Source organism: Solanum verrucosum, unplaced genomic scaffold (genome assembly GCF_900185275.1).
Source record: "Solanum verrucosum unplaced genomic scaffold, falcon-dt-bn FXZP01000062.1, whole genome shotgun sequence".
Lineage (NCBI taxonomy): Eukaryota > Viridiplantae > Streptophyta > Magnoliopsida > Solanales > Solanaceae > Solanum > Solanum verrucosum.
Genome location: NW_026020477.1, coordinates 745,619 through 768,842, shown reverse-complemented (window position 1 = coordinate 768,842; position 23,224 = coordinate 745,619). Strand labels below are relative to the sequence as shown.

The 23,224-nt window shown below is 35.6% G+C and overlaps 2 protein-coding genes across 6 annotated transcripts in view; both read right to left on the bottom strand.

The window, feature by feature from the left end:
* LOC125809294 (uncharacterized) overlaps positions 1-23,224 on the bottom strand; it is an 862,104-nt gene that overhangs the window by 122,554 nt on the left and 716,326 nt on the right. Inside the window, exon 7 of one of the 5 annotated variants that reach the window (XM_049488949.1) lies at positions 15,494-15,506. The exons of the other annotated variants lie outside the window; for them this stretch is intronic. The gene's annotated coding sequence lies outside the window, so the exon portion shown is untranslated. Of the gene's footprint in view, positions 1-15,493; positions 15,507-23,224 lie in introns of those variants that run through there. 5 annotated transcript variants of the gene reach the window in all.
* Positions 10,508-12,286, bottom strand: LOC125809293 (12-oxophytodienoate reductase 1-like). Its single transcript, XM_049488948.1, has 5 exons — positions 12,201-12,286; positions 11,840-11,980; positions 11,635-11,765; positions 11,394-11,568; positions 10,508-11,093 (listed from the first exon to the last, which is right to left on the bottom strand). Exons 1-5 carry the CDS (start codon positions 12,284-12,286, stop codon positions 10,508-10,510), a joined length of 1,119 nt encoding a protein of 372 aa, XP_049344905.1.

Below are 23,224 nucleotides of genomic sequence, written 5' to 3'. Positions count from 1 at the left end.
TCGTTCCCAATGGAGTGGTTTTGAGAATTAATAGAAAAATAAAATTTAGTTCTAACTAGTCGTAGCTTAAAACATTAACGATTAAAAATATTATAAATTAAAGGGGAACACAAGAGTGTCAATTAACAATGGGGGTTTTTCACAAGTAAGTAAAAACAACAAAAATAAACAAGAATTTCTAAGTAATGAGAGGGAGATTATTGGGATGTGAATGGAATACGGGATAGACTAAATCATTGGGTACATTCTTTTGATAGAAAACTCGTAGAGTAATTATGACTAGGCTAGACTTTAAGGGGGATAAGCTCACTCTATAGATACTTACCCCATTTCAAGCGGGTTCCTCTCAGACACCCACTTGCCGTATGAAGAACAATCTCCGCCTTAAACCCACTCACTCTCTCGAGCTGAGTGTGTGGACATGAGACTAGGGTTCACTCTCTCGAGCTAAACCTCATGTCGACCCACTCGCACTGGCCATCGATTTAGTGTTCTTAGTTTTACGACCTCTCTCTCGAAGCAAGCCGAAAACACATATATGAGATTATATTTGCAACTACAACCTCATTAAGTTCATCCACAATCACTACACGGAATCACATTTAAACTAAAAATAGACTATCAACAAGCAAGACCCAACAACTAATCTAACCCATATTCACAAAATCACCACCCAAGAATTGGGGTTTTTACCCACACATGTTAAGAGATAGAAATTTATACCAAATTGAGCTTGCATTCAAATGGGTATGAAAAATTTAAGTCTTGATACATGCCAAAATTGTAGAATCCAAGAGACCCAAGTCTAAATCTTGGAGATGAAACCCTTTGGATCTTCATGTCTTCAAAACCCTCTCAAACTTATAGCAAATTATCAAAAAGTACTATTCTATAAGAAAATTATAATAATTGTTCGACACTTAAAACTACAACTCTAACTAGTATTTATATATTTCATAGATTTGTGCTGCAGTGGATCATTCGACGTCGTTTGTCGGAATCGCCAATCAACTCGATGATTCGCCCTTTGGTGTAGTTCTTCGCCGTCTTGCCTAGCCTTCAGCATCGCCGTGCTCTGGGTCATTGGGCAACATGGTACTGCTTCACTGAACTTCTCGACGATGCACCGACTGCTCCCTTTTTCCGCCGACTTGATCCTTTCCTTCAAGGCTCAGCACACTAGAACAAAAGGCAAAGTAAGACCCTTCGACGACTCGCCAAGTGGACTCGACGATCCTCAGGCCTTCATTTCTTCGTTCTTTTTAGCCTTTTCGTTCCTTTTTGCGACGTAGTGTCCATGCTTTCCTTCAAACTTCAAATACCTGAAACTTAAGGGATTTCATCAGATATTAAGATAAAATAAGCATTTGAGGACATAAATTCTATTAAAATATAGCCCTAAATGAGTCCAATTTGTGGACACATCACCTATCTATGATTGATTTAGCATGGCTGAATTCATTGAGTGTTGATTGAATTATAGATTTCCCAATTCCCATATATCTGTTGCTTGATATTTTCTTTGCCCAAAATCAACGCTTGGTTACCAAAATCACTTTTGATTTGATAATTCTGTATATTGCATGTTTAGGTTCAAACTCGTAGTAATTCATTCTTTATCTTTTCAATTACTGACAAATTGCTCCTTGTGGGATTCGACTCCGACTCTTAGTTAGGTATTTTTATTGACGATGACCGCTTATTCTTTTAACTTATTTTGAGGGTAACTTGAGCGTTATAAAAAATGGTGTCATTGCCTTTTATATTTCATCATGTTTCGTAACCAAGCAAGTTGTTCATCCAGGTGTCACTCCTGAACACAAATCACCTCAACTAAACGGATCGATCGAGCTCTCTATATTCTCTGGTCTATCTAACCCCTCCTCTCTCGATTTTAAGATTAGACAATATATTTATATCTAGATGGCCATTCAAAAAATACTAAAACAAGAATATAAAGGTAACTTATAATGACAACCAAGAATTAATTCAAGAACCTTAAATAATCAACAGTCGATTAGTAGCTACACCACCACCAGAACAAAGGCGTTCAACCACTAATGTCTAAAAAAACAAGAAAGAAGAAAAAAACTCTAAAAAGTATTGACAACTTTTTGTTACAAAGTACTTCCTAATTGATCTCCCCTCTGAGTTACCCCAAAATAATTATTTTTATGGACTATTTATAGATATAGAAAACCTAGAGAAAATAATTGAGTCCAAATCAAATTAGGAACCAAAACCAAATGAAAGTAGAATTCTTGTCGTACGCGTGAAGCACTGTCCACAATTGTTTCTGTTGCTTCAATTGCTGCCACGTGGAGGCAGAAAGATTCCTTCAATTTCGCTATCTGCTGCACTTTTCCTTATACATTATTATATTGAATTTATTTCATTAAGCTGCCTTCTTGATTTCCTTCTTTAACCTTTCATCTTTAATTTGTTTTAGTACTAAACTTCTTCAATTTTACATCAATTTACTCCTATAAATAAAATACACTATTTAGCATAATCCATAAAATTCATGCTCAAAAAGGACAAATATAAATAATAAATGTGAGACAAAGAATGATTAAAAATATGTATTTTTGGCCTCACATCACTCACTTCATGGAAACCGATATTTCGACGAGGTTGATCACCATTCGGGGCAAGGTTTTTAATTATGAACCGAAATCAACCAATGTCATTTATAGGTTTCTAGACCATGATATTGAGGCCTTCAAGGAAAGGATTGTGAGTTGGGTGCGTGGCTAGCATCAAAGCTATGCCCAAGCAAAACTTTCCCGTGGGCCATCACAAAGGCCAGAATTCTATGCTCTGATTTGATGGTCGAGGCAAGAACATGGATGTCCATTATATGCAGCCACATCTCACCAAGTGGGAATATTATTAGCATTTCAATGTCGTGGGCACAAATTGTGGCATGTATACTTGATGATGTCCCGTTGAATATAGTCCATTTGATCGTGAATGAGTTCTAAAAGTTCATGCTTCATGACAGCCTCTCTCTAGTTGTCCTTTCTTTGATCACAGAGCTATGCAAGTGGGCTGAAGTGGAAGTGCTCTTGGGTGACACTTGGGTGGAACCCAAACATCAAATTTTTCTTATTAAGATGCATGGTGAAGGCACAATTGTGAAAATAAAAAAGAGGAAAGTTGATTCAGGAAGTATGTGCATGTGGAGGAGGATTCACATATACCTCCGATTTTGGGGGCATTTGAATCTCTGGCTAGTGAGTTAAAATTTATGAAGGAAATTATGACAAAGTTGTCTCAAGGGCCGGGTGATTCAACTACTAAGTCGGTATCATATGTTTCCCAACACGAGTTTGATGCCTACTTAAGTAATCAAAGGAAACAGAAAGCTCAACTTGCCAATTTGGAGAAGGCTCACACAGTTTAGCCAAGTCACATCGTGAATTCAGTGTCTCACATAACAAGATGAAGAATCATGATAAGAGTAGAGATAAGTTCTTCACATGGATGTGGACAGGGGTCAAAGGCCTTTGGAAGATGTTGAAGACAAATGATCCACTCCCGACTTTGAGGTCAAATGAGGATGGAGATGCACTAGTTACATGGTCTAGTGATGAGAGAGCTGAGGAAAGTGAGGCCACTGAGAGTAATGAGGATTGAGGCAGCCCAGGGATCCCCTTTGTATTCTCTTTATAATTTCCATAGTTGTACTGTGAGGACAATACCATTTTTAGTTGGGGGTTCTCCCCTTTAGGTTGTTTCCACTGTTTTGATTGACATTTTGGATTGATGTTTTTGATGATTTTGTTTATTGTTAGGATTGGTCACTTTTATTATATATTTTGCTTTAGTTATGTTTGTATTTTTTGTTAGTTCATTTTGGTAGTAATAAATGGTGGTGATAGTGTTTCATTCTTGTATGCTTTAAAGTAGGGGAAGTCTGAGTACCCGTAGTTTGTGAGATTGGAAGCCCTTATGGACATTCAATGAAAAGACTTAAATTTGTCCAATGATAAATTGAGTGACGTCATACTTAAGGGAAAATTATTGTTTTATTGAGTGTTGATGGCTTTGTGATGCTTTGATATAAGGTTGTGACTTATTTGGTACTAATAGACTTAGTCAAGTCTCATGAATCATAAATGATCATCCCCTACGAAATTTTGTGAAAAAAGAAATTGTGGAAGTGAATGACTGTGTGATAGTGTTTTGACTCTTTTTGTGACTCCAACTTACTAGGCGGTGAAAGTGAAAAATAAATCCTTTGTTCTTGACTAGAAAGTGAAATTGATCCATCTTGAATAGTTTGCATGATATGTGTGGTGAGCTTTTGAAAATAATTCCTTGTGTTCACGTGTGTTAACTAGAACTTGCCCAGTTGGTCTTGAAATGTTAGCCTTGATTGAGTTTGGTTGGAGAAATGATCTTAGGCTTTCATTGATTGTCTTGAAGTCCACTTGGTCTAAAAATCTCACATTTGCACTAAATATATACTTACTTGTCCCCTTCGAGCCTAATTCTTTTTATTGAAAACCTCATTACGAGTCTTAACCCTTTTGAAAAAGTAACAATCTTTTGAATCATGTCCTCCTTAAACTTGAAGTTGTGAAAGTTGAGGCTAAAAACCTAAGTTGGGAGTGTTATGGAAAACTCATAGACGGGATGCTTCCCACATGAGGGCATGATAAGAAAAAAAATTGAGAATAGAGGAAAAAGTCTTAAAGAAAGAAAAGCTTTGAAAAAGAGAGAAATAAAGTGAATAAATGAGACTTGAATCCTCTGAAAGTTAAAAATGATTGCATGTGGGGGCATGTAGAGTGAAAATAAGAAAAAAATAAAAGATAATGAGAAGTGTGCATTAGTTTGAAAAGTAAAAAAAATTGGAAATGATGAGTTGTTGTGTAGTGTTCAAGGAGGATGTAGTCACTTGTACCTAAATGATATCATAACCCTCCCTAAGCCTACATTACAAGCTTAACAAAGTCCTTTGAGATCTCCAATCAAATGAAGTTGAGTCAATGTTGATGGAAAATATGGGCAAGCCTATGGTGAGACATTTGTGTGCATGAGATGCTTCTATTGTGAGTGTGAGTGTTTGTACTTTTGTCCCTTGTTTTGTGAATACTTGTGTGTGCATTTTTGGGACATCTTCTTTCTTTGGAGGGCATGAAAATTAGGATGGATTGGTGAAGCTGATAGATTCCAAATTTGAGTCAAGGGAAGTTGTTTAGTTGACTAGTAATTGTGAGTCACTTCCTGAGAATTATTGTTGTCACTTTATCATTCTTGGATATCCATTGTGTTTGAAATTGTGCTTAAACTTGAGGGAGTTGCTTGACTTGAAAATAAATTGTTAGTACCAACCATAGCCATGACCATGATCCTTAGTTGAAGTAGAAGAGTTGTGTGCTTAATTTGAGTGCCTCTTATGGTTTTGAGTTTGGTTTGCTTGAGGACAAACAAAATTATTAAGTTGGAGGTGTTGATGGGTGGTGAATTTTTACTCATTTGAGACACTTTTCTTTTGATTTTGTGGCACTCAAGTAGAGAAATAGGCTAATTATCCATTGAATTATGTTGATTTTTGGGAAGGAAATGATGGACAAAAGTGGAAAAGGAGCTGAACTTGGCAGGAATTGAGCCCCTGATGTCGCACCTGCGACGAAGAGTTAGCTTAAGCGAATGGTCAATGGAAGTCAACAGGCCACTTATGTGACCCTACGGGAGTCGCTTTTGCGAACTACACAAAAAGAGTTTGGTTCGCTTAAGCGAGAGGAGTGTCGCTTTAGTGACATTCGCTTTTGCAAATTTCCATCCCTTTTGTGAAGTCTGCTTACTTGGACAAGGGCATATTTGGAATTTCTCAGAGGTTGGATCCCAATTCTCACAAAGGAGATGAAGAGAAAGATTATTCCATATCATATTTTGAGGATAGATAGCTTAGACTAAGGAATAATTCTAATTTTCTAGTGTTCATATATGTCACACCCCTTTTTTCGTTCCATGGCGGCGGAAGGGTTTTTCCAATTTAAGTGACGGTATTGATTTAAGGATTATTTTATTTTCGTTTCAGAGTCGCCACTTGGAATTGAGTTATGGTGTTCCAAGTCACCTTTTGTTTAATCCTTAATCAAAAGGAAATGACTCTTTATATGGTTTGCGAACTAGAAATTCGGGTAAGGAATTTTGTTGATCGAGGGGAAGGTATTAGGCATCCCTCGAGTCCCGTGGTTCTAGCACGGTCGCTTTTATTGACTTCTACCTACTTTAAATCATTTGTGGATATATTATTTTCAGGTCATGACTTGTTTGCATTTTTATTGTTGAACTTTTATTTGGTCTCAAATCGGATGTATAACTGCATTCTCGACTTTTGACATATAAATAGCTTATGAACATAATTGTTTTCTTCTCTCGAGTGCATCACCTAATTTTATCTATAAGTGATCTTATTTTAAATTAATGAAAGTTATTATATTTTTGGACAAGGTGCGTCACCGCATCCTTGAATTTTTTTTTTCAATGTCTCAAAAAAGATGCGCAACCGCATTCTTAATTTTTTACAAATATTTTTTAACGTGCATAAAACTCATCTATTATTAAAAGTACTTACTCTTATTTTTTTTTTGAATTCTAGACAACTAATCTTCTCATTTCATTATTATATTTATTGATGATACTTTTATTTAAATTAATCCACATGTTAAAATATATATTAGAATAATTTTATCAAGGTGTGTAACCACATCCTTGAATTTCTTTTAAGTGTTTCAAAAAAAGATGTGTAACCACATTCTTAATTGAAACAATTTTTTTTTTTTTGTTTACATGCCTAAAACCCATCTAATGTTATAAAAAAAATATTAAATAAAATCAAATAAAATTAAACAAATCTAAACTTCTAGGATACAATATAATTTTTGGATTATCTTATATTCTTTTACTTTTATTCACCCTTAAAGTTAATGTTAAAATTAGGCCTACACATATTATATTTTTTTTATTTTTTTTTTATCTTGAAGTTAATGGCGAAATTAGGCATACTCACATTGTACTTTTTATTAATCCAACAAAACAATGACGAATTGCTAAAATAAATCTCATTCTTTATTTAATAAATAAAACAACAATAATTTTGTGAACCCAATAATTCCTACTTTATTATTATTAGCATCGAAATCAAGAAAAGAACAACATCATGACCCATTCATTTTAAGACATCACAACTAATGAACAAAAATAGATAAATAAAAATAACCACCAATAAAGTTACTTTCATTCATTAAAGAGATATAACACTTAACACATTCTTCATTTTAATCAAATTATGAATAAAATAAAAGTGTAAGAAAACTTATCATAATAATTACATCAAATTTCATGAATAAATTAAATAAGAAGATAAAGTAAAGTTGAATACCGCAAAATCTTAACCGAAGCTCGATTAGAACACCCACAACTTTTGTAGGTTGTTTGTGACGGTATATGTGTTTGTGTTGATGTAAAAAAATGGGTAAGGAAGAAAAGATGTGAATGTGTTGGTGAATTTTTAAAAGAAGAATCCAACAAGGATGTGTGCAGATTGTGTTTTTTCTTGTTTCTTTTTTCTGTCCGTTTTTGTTGCTGTCCGTTCTTTCCTTTCCGTTTTTGTTTTCTAAGGGTTTGTTGTAATATAGGTGTATGTGTGTGCCGTGTTGTGTGTGTGTCGTGTGAGGGGAAGTGGGGGTTAGGGTAAAGTGGGGGTGAGGGTAATGGAGTGGAGTTGGGTAGTGGAAGATAGGTTTATTTTTTATTATAAATTAAATATATATAAAAATTATAATAATGATAATATTAATAATAAAATAAATAAATATATTAATTAATTATTTTGCACTAATAAAATATAAGAAAAGTCAAATAGCTAGTCTAAAAATATAATTAAGAAATACTATCTTGTTTATTAAAATCTAAATTAAAAGAAAACATATATTTTTTGTAGTTTTCAGATCTTTTAAAATAAACTTACTAAAATACGATGAAAAAATAAAATATTTAATGGAGACCTAGAAGAAATATTTAAGGAATAAAAATGGTGTAAAACCTTATGTTCGGTCAAAAATTACGTGTCTACAATATATATTTTAGGTTGAGACTTTGAAAGCAAGTTGTCTCACAATTCGCATGTGGGTTTGAAGAATGTGTACTTAATAGTAAAATCTCTTGTTTCCTTCTTCATTTCCTTGCTTTACATTGCTAGAATTTTTTATGTAATTGTGTATATTAAATTGAGACTTTTGTGCAAAGAAATAGACAAAGCTATTTGGGTATTTGATTTATCACTTTATTGCTTTTGTGAATCCTTGATTCCATGAAATAAGTTTAATCTAGTTTTCAGGCTTAAATTTATGATTTGAGAGTGCATGCTTGAATCTAGCTTCCGATCTTTATTCATTGCTCGAAAAAGTTCGTGAAGTGTAGAATTAGGTTAATAATCATATTTGACTTTGAGTCTTAAATTTGAGATCGAAAGAAAATAATTTAGGTCTACTTTGTTGAATGCTAAACTTGCTAGAAATAGGGGTTTATATTAAGGTCTTAGATTGCTTTGTTGTTGAACACGATTGAGACTGGAAGGAGATATTGTGAAATAACACTTTGAGACCGAAAGGATATTAGTGTTGACTAATGATGATCTAGCCTATCTATAATTGATTTAGCATGGTTGAATTGCAATAGGTCATTGAGTGTTGATAGAATTTTGAATTTCTCAATTCTCATATATTCCTTGCTTGATATTGTCTATGCCCAAAACCATGGCTTGTTTACGAAAATCAATTTTGATTTGATAATCTTGTATAGTGCATGTTTAGGTTCATACTCATAGCTATTCATTCTTTATCGTTTCAACTGCCGATAAATTGTTCCTTGTGGGATTCGACCTCGACTCTTAGTTGGGTATTTTTATTGACGACAATCGCTTATTATTTTAACTTGTTTTGAAGGTAATTTGAGTGTTATCACTCTGTGGGGGATAATATTGACAATCATAGATCGGAAATCATTGGGTTTTACCCTTTTTTGTGTTGAAAATTCTCACCTTTATTGTTTTTGAGCTTAGGTGGCTTGGGGGGATTTTTGGAGTAACCCTCGTTTGTTTTCTCCCTGAAAAGTGGGAGGAATAAGTAAAAGACATTGCTTTAATTAGAGTCTGATTCTGTCAGTCCTGCTATAGCAGACATGCAGACGCTATAGTGGCGCCTCCATAGCAAGAGGCTTCCCACTATGGCACACATACATTAGCCCAGATCAATTCAAATTTAAATAATTTTGTCATCTGCCCTAAGTCTTAATTTGGTACCGTATTTCAAGAATTTTTGAAACTCCGCACGAGGTGAATTTAAATAATGACGGATTAGGTCGTTACACTCTTGTACTTATCCCAATTTGACATTTCGGCTCCTATGCTCCTAAAAGTTTCATTCAGAGAACTTAACTCGATCAAAATAAATATCTTATATCCCTCAAACACATGTGTATTCCTACTTGCAATTGACATGGATGACACATAAGATCCACTGTTGGGATCAAAATAGTTGGCATCTTGCTTAAGTTAGCAATTACAAACTATGATACTGATAAATATGAGACAAAGAAAACTATAGAAAATAATAACTAGACATGATATGAGTTTGGTCAATTAACCTACATATGATAATACTAATATAAATTATTTTAAAGTTATTGAGAGAATTTATCTCTCCCTAAACAGAATTTTCTAAATGACTATATTTTGAATATTATCATGTTCTTCATTAGAAGAAGTTCTTCATTTATTGAATCACAAGACTTCTCTTCCAAGAAAAGAAAAGACATTCTAGAGTCCTTTTCCACAACGAAAATCTTTTCTACCAAACTTTTATTAAAAGTAAAATACGTTTATAATAGATTTCAAATAAAGGAAATTTAAGAGAAATACTAACATCTACATCACTTGCCACAAGTCCCACAACCTTCTTATATTATTTTAATTACCTTCCTTAAAGAAAAAAAATAATTAAAGTGAAAGAGAAAGGAATATGCAAAAGCATCATAGCTATTCTCACTTTGAAATAATAGATCTAACAATTTTCATGTCTATTCTCACTATGGTTAATGATATTGTATAGGGTAAAAACAATCAGACGTGTGGTCCGGTTAGATCATTATACATGGATAATGATAGAAATTGCGCAAGGTAAAAGAAGATGAAATACATGGTCAAATCGTACGAGGATATTGCAATGGAAAGCCTACAATGTCTATTCTATAGGAACCAAACCGGGATAAAGATCAGAACAACCGTAGGAAGAAACTAATAACCAACACTAATCTTTGGTGATAGTTCAGGTACAAAACTCGCTTACATGACAGTTTAGGTAGGCACATATTTATTATCATTAAATAAGATGAAAGCATACATAATTCAAGTGCAGGAAATGTTCGTGATCTTTATTAATAGATCACTTCTTTTGTGAGACATGCAAGAAGTATCTTAAAAACCTTGGCATCATGCTGTGGTTTCTAGAAGTGGATAGTCAGTATAGCCAACAACAGGATCAGATATGTAGAATGTCTCCCTGATATACTTGTTCAGAGGAGCATCTAGCTCAAATCGCTTTGGTAAATCTGGATTGGCTAAGAATAGACGCCCATATACAACAAGATCAGTTCGATCTTCAAGCAAAGCTTTGTTTCCATCTCCTCTATCGTAACAGCCAGCTACCAAAAAAGTACCTTTAAATGCTTTCCTCATGGGTACAAGGCTTTCAGGACATTCAACTTTTTCCGCAAGTGTTTTCATCCTAGGCTCAACCATGTGGCAATAAGATATACCATACTTATTCAAAGATTCAGCCATGTAAAGACCCAAAGCACTTGGGTTTGAGTCTCCTGATTCCATGTAGTCAGCAAATGAGGAAAGCCTAAATCCAACTCTGTCAGCTCCAATCTCATTTACAACTGCTTCAACTATTTCGAGTGCAAATCTACAACGGTTCTCTAAAGACCCTCCATATTGGTCAGTTCGATCATTGACTTGGTCTTTCATAAACTGGTCAATTAGATAGCCATGAGCTCCATGGATCTCAATCCTACAAATTGAGCAGATTACATAAGAAAAACTTGGTTTGAATGAGTGTTTTAGTTTGAAGACAATACTGTTGTGATAGTACATGGAGAGTTATTCAATGAAAGGATTGATGTTATTCAATGAAAGGATTGTACATCACAACTGATCAACTCACCAATAAATCAATCTAACAAAGAATAGATCAATTAATCTATTCTTTCGAGATACTAGCTACTCATCTTTAAAAAATATAGTACAAATATTTTCTATTCCAGAATATCAGACTGAAATAGTTTTCCATTAAAGCAGTGAACTTTAGAAGAAATTTTTACCAGCTTCAATGGCATTTCTAGCAGCATGCCGAAAATCGTTTACAATGTGAGGAATTTCATCTGTTGTAAGGCGCCGTGGAGGGGTAAATTCTGCAACATCTAGTCCAATTTGAGGTGTTAATGGCTTGTCTGTGCATGATATAGGATCCTGTCCATTGGGCTGGAAACCTGTAGTTAGGAGTGGGTCAAAGTTACATTTAGTGATACATTAATTTTCTCTTCCAAGTGAGTTACCTGTGTTGGAAACTCTGCCCACATGCCAAATTTGGCAAAAGAAGATTCCTCCTTTGGAATGGACAGCATTTACAATTGGTTTCCAGGCCTCCACTTGCTCCCTTGTCCATATTCCAGGAGTATCAGTGTACCTTCCAATTAATAGGTGAATTTAGCAAAGAGTATCTAGAAGATGGCAATTGAGAAGTTGGTTAATTGCGGTTACCCTTGGGCAGTATCAGAAACTCCTGTGGCCTCGGCTATTAGAAGACCTCCTTTTGTGGTTCTTTGTGAGTAATAAAGGATAGCATGTGGTTGTGGAACATTACCATATGATCTTTGCCTTGTTAATGGCGCCAATACAACTCTGGTAAACATATCAAGTGTTATAATAACGAGTAAATCACATTTTATCCATAGTTACGTAACCATAGATTTAAACGATACGATACAATAGAATTTAAGTAACAATTAAAACAAATATTGTATTTAAGCTAACAATATAATACAAATACAACAGGTAACAACCATCCAAATGGTAAAAAAAGGAATGAAGAGAAAATTGAATGGATGTGGTAGAAAAATACTTATGTGATAGCTGAAAGTTTCCCATTTTATAAGGGCTCAGTAGAGGGATATGTTGTTGTTTCCCTTCACCTGATTTGTTTTCCATTTCTTGATTTATGCAGCAATGACAGATAATAGCTATACAAATTTATAGGAAAGGAGAAAGTATAATATAAGGGAGTGGATCATGTGCTTAGATTCATTGCTTTCTTTTTTTATAATATCATACATAATTAATAAGGTCTGTGTACATCCAACCTGTTTTCGAGACTTCACTTGTAGGATGATATTAAGTATTTTATAGTTATTCAATTTACATAGGACAACTAAAATATTTTGGTGTTAGGCCATCAAACTTATTGAGACGATTCTGATCATAACCACCTTTATAGGAGAAATACATGACTATCATTGTTTTCATGTAATAATAAAATCACGTATGAGAATTTTAAAGATGAAAAGAGAATAAAATGTGGGAGAAGGGAGAGTATGTGTGTCTGTGTTTTTTGAGTGTACAAGTAAGAGAGGGGAAAGAGAGATCAATAATTTAATGGTTAAATTTGGTAAAGTTTAAAACTTTGACCCATGTTAACAATGTACTTCAGTCAATTGTACTTTCAAGTATCTAAATGTTATGGTATGACTAATACATTATACATGTATTATTTTGGCATAATACATAAACATGACTCTTAACTTGGCGTCAGTCGATAACTATGACCTTTAACTTTGAATGTGCATAAGTAGACACTTAAACTTGTATAAAATTGAATAAATAGACACATCCATCCTACATGATACCCTACATGGAAATTTTGTGTCTACATGTAAAATGCCATGTAGGACACATGTGTCTACTTATTTAATTTTATACAAGTTTAAGTGTCTACTTGTGTATACTCAAAGTTGAAGGGCATAGTTGTTCGCTGAAGCCAAGTTAAGGGTCATGTTTATGTATTATGCTTATTATTTTTGATGATGCATTCTACCAAACAATTTCTTAAGCTTAAAGTGCAGTGCATAAGAAAATGTTAAATATAGTGTATTACTAATGCTAGCATTAACTATAGATAAATAAAAATTTTATGCATTGTTTGGTTTGGTGTATTAAAAATAACATGCATTGTATAATTATTTTTTTTACAAAAGTACCCTTCACAATTATAGTGGAAAAGATGTAAAAAAAATTGAGTGAAAATGATGTCTTTAATCATGGTAATACATGTATTAAAACATCTTGCATTACTAATACCTAAATATTTATGATATTAATAATAAATACTTAAATACAGAATAGAATGTATAACTAATGATTACATTAGTTACTCATAGCATAAAAGAGTGTACCAAATAATATATTACTAATATATAGAGTTAATGTAGACATTAAACGACCCTTGCTTTTGGTAGAAAAGAGAAATAATGCAGCATTTTTATCAAAATATATTTTATTCAAAAAGTTTCTTTAGAAAAATGATTCTTCTGCTGAAAGCAACGAAAACAAGTTCATGCATTTCTCATTAATGAGTTGTTTAGTAAGATTTATTTTTAAAATATAATATATGTGTCAATTACGGTATTATTTTGTTCTTTGTTTAGTAGATTTTTTACTCTATTTATAATTAATACATATATTAGATTAGTTTTATATACAGTATATTCAATATTATAAAATGTATAATTAATATATATCAAATCATGATATTAATAATACAAAAATTATTAATACATGAGCAAACAATCTCTACATAATTAATACATCACATTACTATTATTTTTCCCTCATATTTTTGAATTTTTGTTTCAGTTGATGATATTTAAAGATACTTGCACAATTTCCATATTGCTACACTTTTGGGTGACATCAACAATAAGTCAAAAATTATGATTGAGTCAAACTTTGCTTTTTGTGTGGTCTTGATTTGAGGAATTAATATGATTTTTTATATTGAGAGAAAGTATTGCATTTTGGCTGAACTGATGGAGAATGACAAGTGCGCTGACGTACCATGACAAGCAATATACTATTTACTTTTTTTAAAAAAAGGGAAAAAGTCTACTCTAAAATATATTGAGGGGAGTTAGAGCTGTCGAAATGGGCTTGACCCGATAGGTCGGTCCAACCCAACCCTTGAATTAAGTGGGGTTGGGCTTAATTTTTCAGCTCATTTAGGAACGAAGTTTATTAGCCCAGCCTATATTGGCCCGTTAGCCTCGTAGACCCAACCCGCAAGCCTCAGAGGCCATCCCGTGGGCTGTGAATTTTAAAAATATTTATCATATATAGTATAAATTTTAGAAATCACATAGTTTTAATATGAAATTACAATCTATCCCTATTTAATTTGTAATTACATTAATTCCCGAAAAAGTAAAACAAATCGAATACATAATATGTAGCTCGGATATATTAAAAACTAGCTCTGATACATTATAAAATAAACTAGATATATAATATGTAGCTCAGATACATTAAAAACTAGCTCGGATACATTATAAAATAAACCGAATACATAATATGTAGCTCAGATACATTAAAAACTAGCTCGGATACATAATAAAATAATTTAGAATTAGGAGAGAAATAAGGGATTTTAGAGGTTTTTAGAAATAGAAGGGAATATTGGAAATAAGGGAAACATAAGACATATATTTCAGTAATTTTTCCTATATTTTAAGTAGTGTTTTATTTGTTAAGATTTTGTCAATAAATATTTTTAAAATATCAATATAAAATCAAGTTAACTATTTTTTATATCTTTTACATTTTAGGGCCATTGACCCACTAAATTTTCTTATTAGCTTAAGTCGATTACTCAATTATAACTATGAATCTTTGACTTCTTCTACTTTTGTTTTTACACCTAATTCTCCACTTCTCCTTTATTGTCTTGTTTATGAAAATTGTGATCATGTAATTTTTTTGCTCGAATGAATCTTATGAATGTTGTAGCTTGACTATTATATTTTTGTTTTGTAAGTATTCATTGAAGTATGTGTAATTCATGGATGAATTTTTGTATGTATTGATGTCGTGTTCATCAGACATCAACATTCGATACTCTTTCTAAGAGGTCAATGTTGTCCATTTTTCGATTGGAGAGCCAACCCATCCCAACCCGCGACCCGTTTAGGGCTGGGTTGGGCTACTATTTTTATTGTCCCTTTAATTAAAAGGGTCAACCCGTCCTAACCCGTTTAACTCTCTAGCCTGTTAGGGTTGGATTGGGTCAGCCCATTTTGACAGCTCTAAAGGGAGCCTTGAACTAGTCGGTAGACAATACATGCTATCTTAATCATTTATTTGCTTATCATGTTTAATTCATTATTTTGCTTACTATTTAGCTATTAATCATTTTATCTACATAGGTTCCAGACTTAATCCATTATCCTTTAAACCTCACATATAATTCAATTGTACCTTTTTATTAAAGAGGAAAACAGTTAGGTGTCCACCATAGGACTTAGGATGATTGTACTATTGTTTTGATCTTACCGATAAGCTTCGAACAAACTTTATTTTTGTGAAGCGGCACATATAAATATCAACTTAATGGCAGTTACTAGAAACACCAATTAGATTAATAGAATAACAATGATCATGTTGGAATGTATGCGTCCACTAGTTACGATAGGGCCAGGTCCTCAACACGATTACAATAACAGAAAGTAAATAAATGCTGAAAGTAAAGATTGTACACACAACTTTACGTGGAAACCTCCTTGCTCAATGGAGTAAAACCACGACCTGTCTCACAGAGATTTTCAAACTACTTTTACTAAACTTCACAAGCAAAAGTAAAACACAGTTTACAACAAGAGATTAACCTGCTAATCTCCATACTAAGTAATACCACCTATTACTTAAACGAGCCTAAGAATATACAACACTGCCCACTATACTAACCCAACTGATTAATATAGACTTTGACGTAAGGCACTAAATTACTCACAACTAAGTTCTTACAATGATTCACCCAAGATTGAAACGTTTCTATCACAAGCGAAACGATTTCTACAATATACGCACAATTACAAGCAGTCAAAGTAACAACTGGTACAGGAAGCAAGGATGCAATCTATCAGGTCCTTGCTGTTTTGAAGCTTGAATATCTTTCTTTGAATGAATAAGTAAAATGTTGTTTGTGTATTGAATATATCAACCATGAAGAGCTATTGTTCGACGTACAAACAACTTCGTCCGTTCTGATTGATTCAGGACATTGGCGCCTCACCAACTGCTAAAGTGACAGCTTACCAGTTGTACAACATATAATCCTGGACGAACATACTCTGCAGAGGAACGGATCCCTGCATTTGTGAGGGGATCATCAAAACATCTAGAAGCATTAATACTTATCATTTCCCCCCTTTTTGATGATGACAAACAACCTACAAACAACCTCACATAAGTGTTAAGCATTCATTCAAAACTGCATTAGTTCCCCCTGTCACTGTTCCACCTATCACTGTTCTTCCCCCTTAATTCAGTTCCCTTCTGATTTCACAACAGTTTACCCCCAAAATTCCCCCTTTAGACATCATTAAAAAGGAGTAGTAGTAAACATATGCGAGTTATATGCAAAGCATTTAAGAATTCAGGGCCATGGCTACACGGAGCATGAGCATGTAAGAAAAAAGAGATTATTAAACCATACTAAGCAGGGCATAGTAACAATTAACATTAGATCACAAAAGCTGACCACAAGAGTCAGTCAAAACAATACACATAGCCACAAGAGTTTTGACACAGAAATGAAGAGACTAGGAGGACATGACTTGTTTAGGACGGAGGGGGAAGGGGATTAAGGGTGCACATTAGCAAGGACATCCTCTCATTTACAGCCTCATGAGCCTGGATAATTTGCTTGTTGAGAGCCATGACTTCTTCACTGAATGAGGCATTTGTCTTCAGCAGTAGTTCATTCTCATCCTTCAACTTTTGCACCACTTTCTCATCCACACCACTGGTACCAGGTCCCTTGGAGACAGCCTTCTGCAACTTAGATTTTAGTTGCGTAATTTCAACCTCCTTATCATTTAAGATCGCAGTGAGATCAATCAACTCACGTTTAAGAGATGCTTGCTGTTCTAGAAGATCCGCCACCTGAGACCTGCCCTTGGCCTTCCCTTCAACACACTCACATTCCAGCAGGGTGACAACAGTAAACATTTGCTTGGTGGTACCAGGTACTCCTCGTCCCAAAGGCACTTCAAAATGTTTGAACACATAATTCAACAGGTAGCCATAAGGGATGCCATGTTTAGCCCGTTTCCAAGTCATAACCCTGTGCATATGTTCAAGCATTATAGCAGGGAGATTAATTTCCTTAAGTTCATCCAACTTTTCCATGAGAAACAAATCAGGAGCAGATGCCACAGTTCTTTTCTCTGTTTGTGGTACCAACACCTTGTTGATGAACTCAAAGAGTAACTGATATTCCCCTTTGAGAAACTTCTTTTGCAACCCTGCTCGCTTGATGTCCACACACTTTGTGGCCTGTTTTGGGAACTCACTGGATGGTTTGCAGTCCTCAATTAATCGTATTCCTTTCATCGGCACACCCAGAATGATCCTCAAGGATTCCTCATCCAGAAAGATTTTAATATTTTTGACAGTAGTCCTGATTCCTCCATCCTCTAGAAGCTCCATTTTGTAGTAAAATTCACGCACCTCAGGTTCATGAAGATATAGTGATGGGGGTTTGAACAGATGGCCCCAACCTTGTAGAGAAACAACATCAAAGAGATTCGACATACCAAATGCAGTAAGGATGTCAGGGTCGAATCGTCTGTCATTCAGCACTTTCTAGTTCTCCATTTCTACTATGCGCTCTTCCCTTGTCATCTCCTTGTCTGCAACAGGATTTTGAACAGAAGGACCTGGTCCCTTGACTGAACTTGTTGACTGAATTTGAATTAGCAGTGACCCTTTTTCTCACTCTCTCCTTCTTCACAAGTGATTCCTTTACAGCCTTCTGAATTCCCTTTGATTTTACCCTCTCGTCCTCTATTTTCTTCCTTCTTTTCACCACATATGCAACAATACCATCAGACTCAGTGTCACTAGACCAAACATGCAAAGGGGTAGAGGTAGGCTTTTCAGGCTCATGACCTTTCCTCCTCCTCTTCCTATCCCTTTCCATTTGAATTATGCTTGCTGCTATGACACTTCCCATAACTTTCGGCGTCTTACTCCTTGTCCCATACCTCTTCTTGTCTCCTTTAGAATGGAACTCAACCATCTTTCCTTTTCCTTTTCTTTGTCTCTCCTTCACAAACTCAGTAGACTCATTAATGAGGTCAGCCTCAGGAGCACTCTTAACTGTCTCTCGATCTGGGACACCAACTGTTATGATGTTGGCTCCTCGCACCTCCGTTCTGCTCCATCTCAAAGGAGGTTCTTTCTCCTCCTTTTCACTTTCAACATTAAATGACCTGGGAGTTTGGTCAAACACAGGTTGAACATTGTGAGGGACCTGTTCCGGTGATCTCCACTCTGGTTCCAATAGAGTTGGTTGAACATCTCCTTTAAGCGAAGTCAAACTTTGCACAACCACCAGTTCTACCCTTGCTGCTAGAATGTTTGACTCTGGACCCCTTCCCTTAGGCAAATCCCCTTCAAATAGTCGCTCAGACATTGTAGAAGACACCGCCCTACAAGCCATTTCTACTTCTTCATTGAGAGGTTTGACATTAGGTTTCACAACACATTGCGCCTCCGAGTTCTGGGATTTGTCACAGAACAACACCAAAGTAGGAGAATAGGGTAAAATCTCCCTAGATGGTAGTACAAGAGATACCACTACTTTAGTAAGAGGAGTGGTGGATTCAACTGTTTCACCAACTCCACATACTGGTGTCGAGGGAGACTCTTCTGGGAGAGGAATGGAGAAGTTGAAAGAACTAGGGTTTTCAACCTCTTGGGAAATAGGAGGCCTTGAAGATGAAGAGGAGTTGGTCATTTTGATGAGAATAAAAGAAGGGAAAATTTAGGAATGAAGTAATGAATCACAAAGGGACTAGGAAGAAATTAAGAGCTTAGATTCACAGAGGTTAGGTTTATATTTAAGTACAAGAGGTATCGGGTCCCTGAAACGAAGCGACTCTTGGTTTTAAAGTGAAAAGATGCTTAAAACTGACGCGATGAATGGGTGAGAGACACGTGGCAGTGACCGTTGACAGACACACAATGTATCATAAGTGATACTAACCTCATGAGGACTAGGTCCCATTTAGTATGTAGCCCTGCCTGTATGATTAGATCTTCCCTTCAGCCATAACGCCATGAGTGTATACCTGCATTAAGGTACCGGAAGTGAATTCTCAAACAGTAAGCATTACAACAAGTAGAGATACCTGCCCTCCTTAACATAATCAAATGGAGGATTTTTTGCAGACTTGCTATAGAATCAGGTGATTTTGTGCATCCCCAGCCTTAACCTATTTTTGAAGAAACATTCTTTACTCAAGGGCTTAGTAAAGATATCAACCAATTGGTCTTCTGTCTTACAGAACTTCATCACCACATTTTGCTTCTCAACATTGTCCCTTAAAAAGTGATGCCTCACATCTATGTGTTTTGTCCTATGATGAACAAGATTCCTGGCCATGTTCATTGCACTAGTGTTATCACAGATTAGAGGAATAGTATCTTTGAGAACACCAAAATCTTCTAGTTACTATTTGATCCATAGTAGTTGAGCGCAACAAGATGCAGCAGCCACATATTCTGCTTTTGTTGTAGACAATGCCACTGAATTTTGCTTCTTAGTCCCCCACAAAATTAGTGATGATCCTAGGAAATGTGCCATGCCTGATGTGCTTTTTCGATCAACAAGAAAACCTGTATAATCAGCATCAGCATAACCAATTAGATCAAGAGAGTCACCAATGTGATAGAAGAGGACCAGGTCCTGTGTTCCCTTCAAGTATCTCAACACTCGCTTGGCTGCCTTCAAGTGTGATTCCTTTGATGTTGCTTGAAACCTTGCACACATCCTTACACTGAAGACTATGTCAGGTCTGCTTGCAGTGCGATACAGAAGTGACCCAATAATCCTTTGTACATGGTCTGATTGACTTCAATTCCATCTCTATCTAGATCAAGCTTCACACTTGTGCTCATAGGAGTATCAAGAACTTTGCTTCAAGTAGATTGAACTTTTTCAGCAGTTCTTTTATATACTTCTCTTGACATATGGATGTGCCCTGTGAAGACTGTCTGATCTGTAGTCCTAGGAAGAAAGTAACCTCCCCCATCATGCTAATTTCAAATTCACTACTCATCAAATCAACAAACTATTTGCTCAGTGAATCTGAAGTAGATCCAAAGATGATGTCATCTATATATACCTGCACAATTAACAACTCCTTACCTCTAGATTTTAGGAACAAGGTATTATCAATTTTACCTCTTTTGAACCCATTTACAAGGAGAAACTTCGAAAAACGCTCGTACCAAGCTCTAGGAGCTTGTTTTAAACCATACAAAGCTTTGTCCAACTTTAGCACATGATTTGGCACATCTGCATCTTCAAAACCTGGAGGTTGTTTGACATGCACCTCTTCTTTCAAATTCCCATTCAAGAAAGCAATCTTGACATCCATTTGAAAGAGTTTAAACTCCATATGGGTGGCAAAGGCTATCAAGATTCTAATAGCTTCCATTCTGGCTACATGAGCAAAAGTCTCGTCATAGTCAATCCCCTCCTCTTGATTGTATCCTTGCACCACGAGTCTTGACTTGTTCCTGGTGATGATCCCATGCTCATCAAGTTTGTTTTTGAAGACCTATCTCGTCCTAATAATGGTTCTGTTAAGTGGTCTGGGACCAGGTGCCACACCTTGCTTCTCTCAAACTGATGAAGCTCTTCTTGTATCGATGTTACCCAATCTGTATATCTTTTCTTCCACATCAGCATCTAATTCACCTTTCTCACCTTCTGGATTTTGAGATAATATTTCATGGGTTGAACCTGAGGGACCAGGTTCTTCTGTGAGTTCTACATCAGTTTCTTTCGCAACCTGTTTGTTTCCAGGATTTTGGATTGCCTTATCCTTATTTCCCTTGATCAAATTCTCCAAATCAGGGTCTTCTTTGTGTTCATCATTTCTCTCAGACTCATCAAATTTCACATGCATGCTCTCTTCAACATAGTGTTCTTTTGTTAAAAACCCTGTATGCCTTGCTAGTAGAAGAGTACCCAACAAGAACGCATTCATCACTTTTGGCATCAAACTTGCCAAGGTCATCATTTCCATTGTTCAGTACCAAACATTTGCAACCAAATGGTTTCAGATGAGCAATTAAAGGTTTCCTGTTGTTCAGCAACTCATAAGATGTTTTCTTGATCATAGACCTGATAAGACACCTGTTAGTAACATAGCATGCTGTATTGACTGCTTCTGCCCAAAAATTCATTGCTAGTCCTGAGTCAATCAACATAGTTCTGGCAATATCCACCAATGTTCTATTATTCGTTTCAACAACTCCGTTTTGCTGAGGAGTTCTTGGTGTAGAGAAATTGTGATTGATCCCATTTTCAGCACAAAAGTCTTCAATTTGAGAGTTCTCAAACATTGAGCCATGGTCAGATTTGATACTAGCAATCTTACAGTTAGCCTTCAGTTGAATTACTTTGGCAAACGTGATCGAAAGTCCGGCCATCTCATCCTTAGTCCACAGAAACATGTTCCAGGTGAACCTGGAGAAATCATCAACAACTACCAAAATATACTTCTTACCCCTCTGCTTTGAACTCTGACTGGTCTACACAGGTCTATGTGGAGAAGCTCCAGAGGTCTAGTTGTGCTCACATATTTCTTGGATTTGAAAGATGATCTTGTTTGTTTCCCTTTTGCACAGGTATCACAGACTTTATCATTTGAGAACTTCATCTTTGGCAATCCACGGAGCAGGTCCACTGCAACAAGTTTGTTCAACAAAGAGGAACTTACATGACCCAATCGCCGATGCCACAGATTTGCATCATCAGTTTGAGTGCTCAGGCATGAAAGATTGTCCCCTTCAATAGAGTCAAGATTTGCAACGTACATATTTTTTACTCTTTTGACAGACATAACAACCCTTTTAGTTACACAGTTCGTAACCAGACACCTATTAGACATGAACTTAACTTCATTTCCCTTGTCGCAAATTTGGGAAACACTCAAGAGATTGTATTTCAAACCATCCACATAGTGTACATTATCTATGAAATGATCAGTTGTTCTTCCTATATTGCCAATTCCAAGAATGAAACCCTTCTTTCCATCACCAAATGACACACCGCCACCTTAGTGTGCTTCCAAAGAGAGGAAGTTTAGAGTATGTCCAGTCATGTGCCTTGAGCATCCACTATCCATCTACCAACACTGACTTATTCCTCTCTTCTTCACAAGAATTTCTTATTAGACTTAGGCCCACTTCAGATAGAGTTCCCAAAAACTGTCAAGAGGCTTCATGAGAAACCTCCCCGTCCATGGTGGCAAAGTATTCTTGCTGAAATGGTAGCTGGGACCAGGTGACCTTTTCTTTTTTTTCAAAAACTTTTCTTGATTTAAAGAACTTTTTCTGCCTTTCTTTTACTCCTATCAGAATCTCACAATTTTCTTTAAATGGCCATTTCTTCCACAATGGGTTCACAAAAGGTTGTCGGAGACAACCACATATTTACTGTGGGGATTGTAAGGAGGCTCTATCTGTCTACAACCTAACCCTCTTTTGATGTTGAACTTCTGACTTGCTAAGTGGGAGAGTATGTTTGACGAATCAGTCCATTTGAGGGAGTGGTTTAACTTTTCTTTGATCTTGCAAAGATCATTCACTAGATGGGAGTTCTTTTCAAGGGAGGCAGCTAACTTAGACTCAGAGGTCTTTAGGTTCTCTTCTAGCTCAACTTCAAAGTTACTAAGTTTTTGCTTCCCATCCTCCGAGGAACTAGGTTCCTCGTTGGGTTCCAGACTACTAGTCTCTAGGATACCTATCCTAACACTCATTTCAGACATTTGAGAGTTGAGGGCTGAGTTTTCATCCACACAG

Coding starts and splice junctions, on each gene's coding strand:
- LOC125809293 (XM_049488948.1), bottom strand. CDS start 12,286: ATGGAAAACAAATCAGGTGAAGGGAAACAACAACATATCCCTCTACTG. Junction 11,766..11,839: donor GTTTCTGATACTGCCCAAGG/GTAACCGCAATT, acceptor ATTAATTGGAAG/GTACACTGATACTCCTGGAA. Junction 11,569..11,634: donor GGGCAGAGTTTCCAACACAG/GTAACTCACTTG, acceptor TCCTAACTACAG/GTTTCCAGCCCAATGGACAG.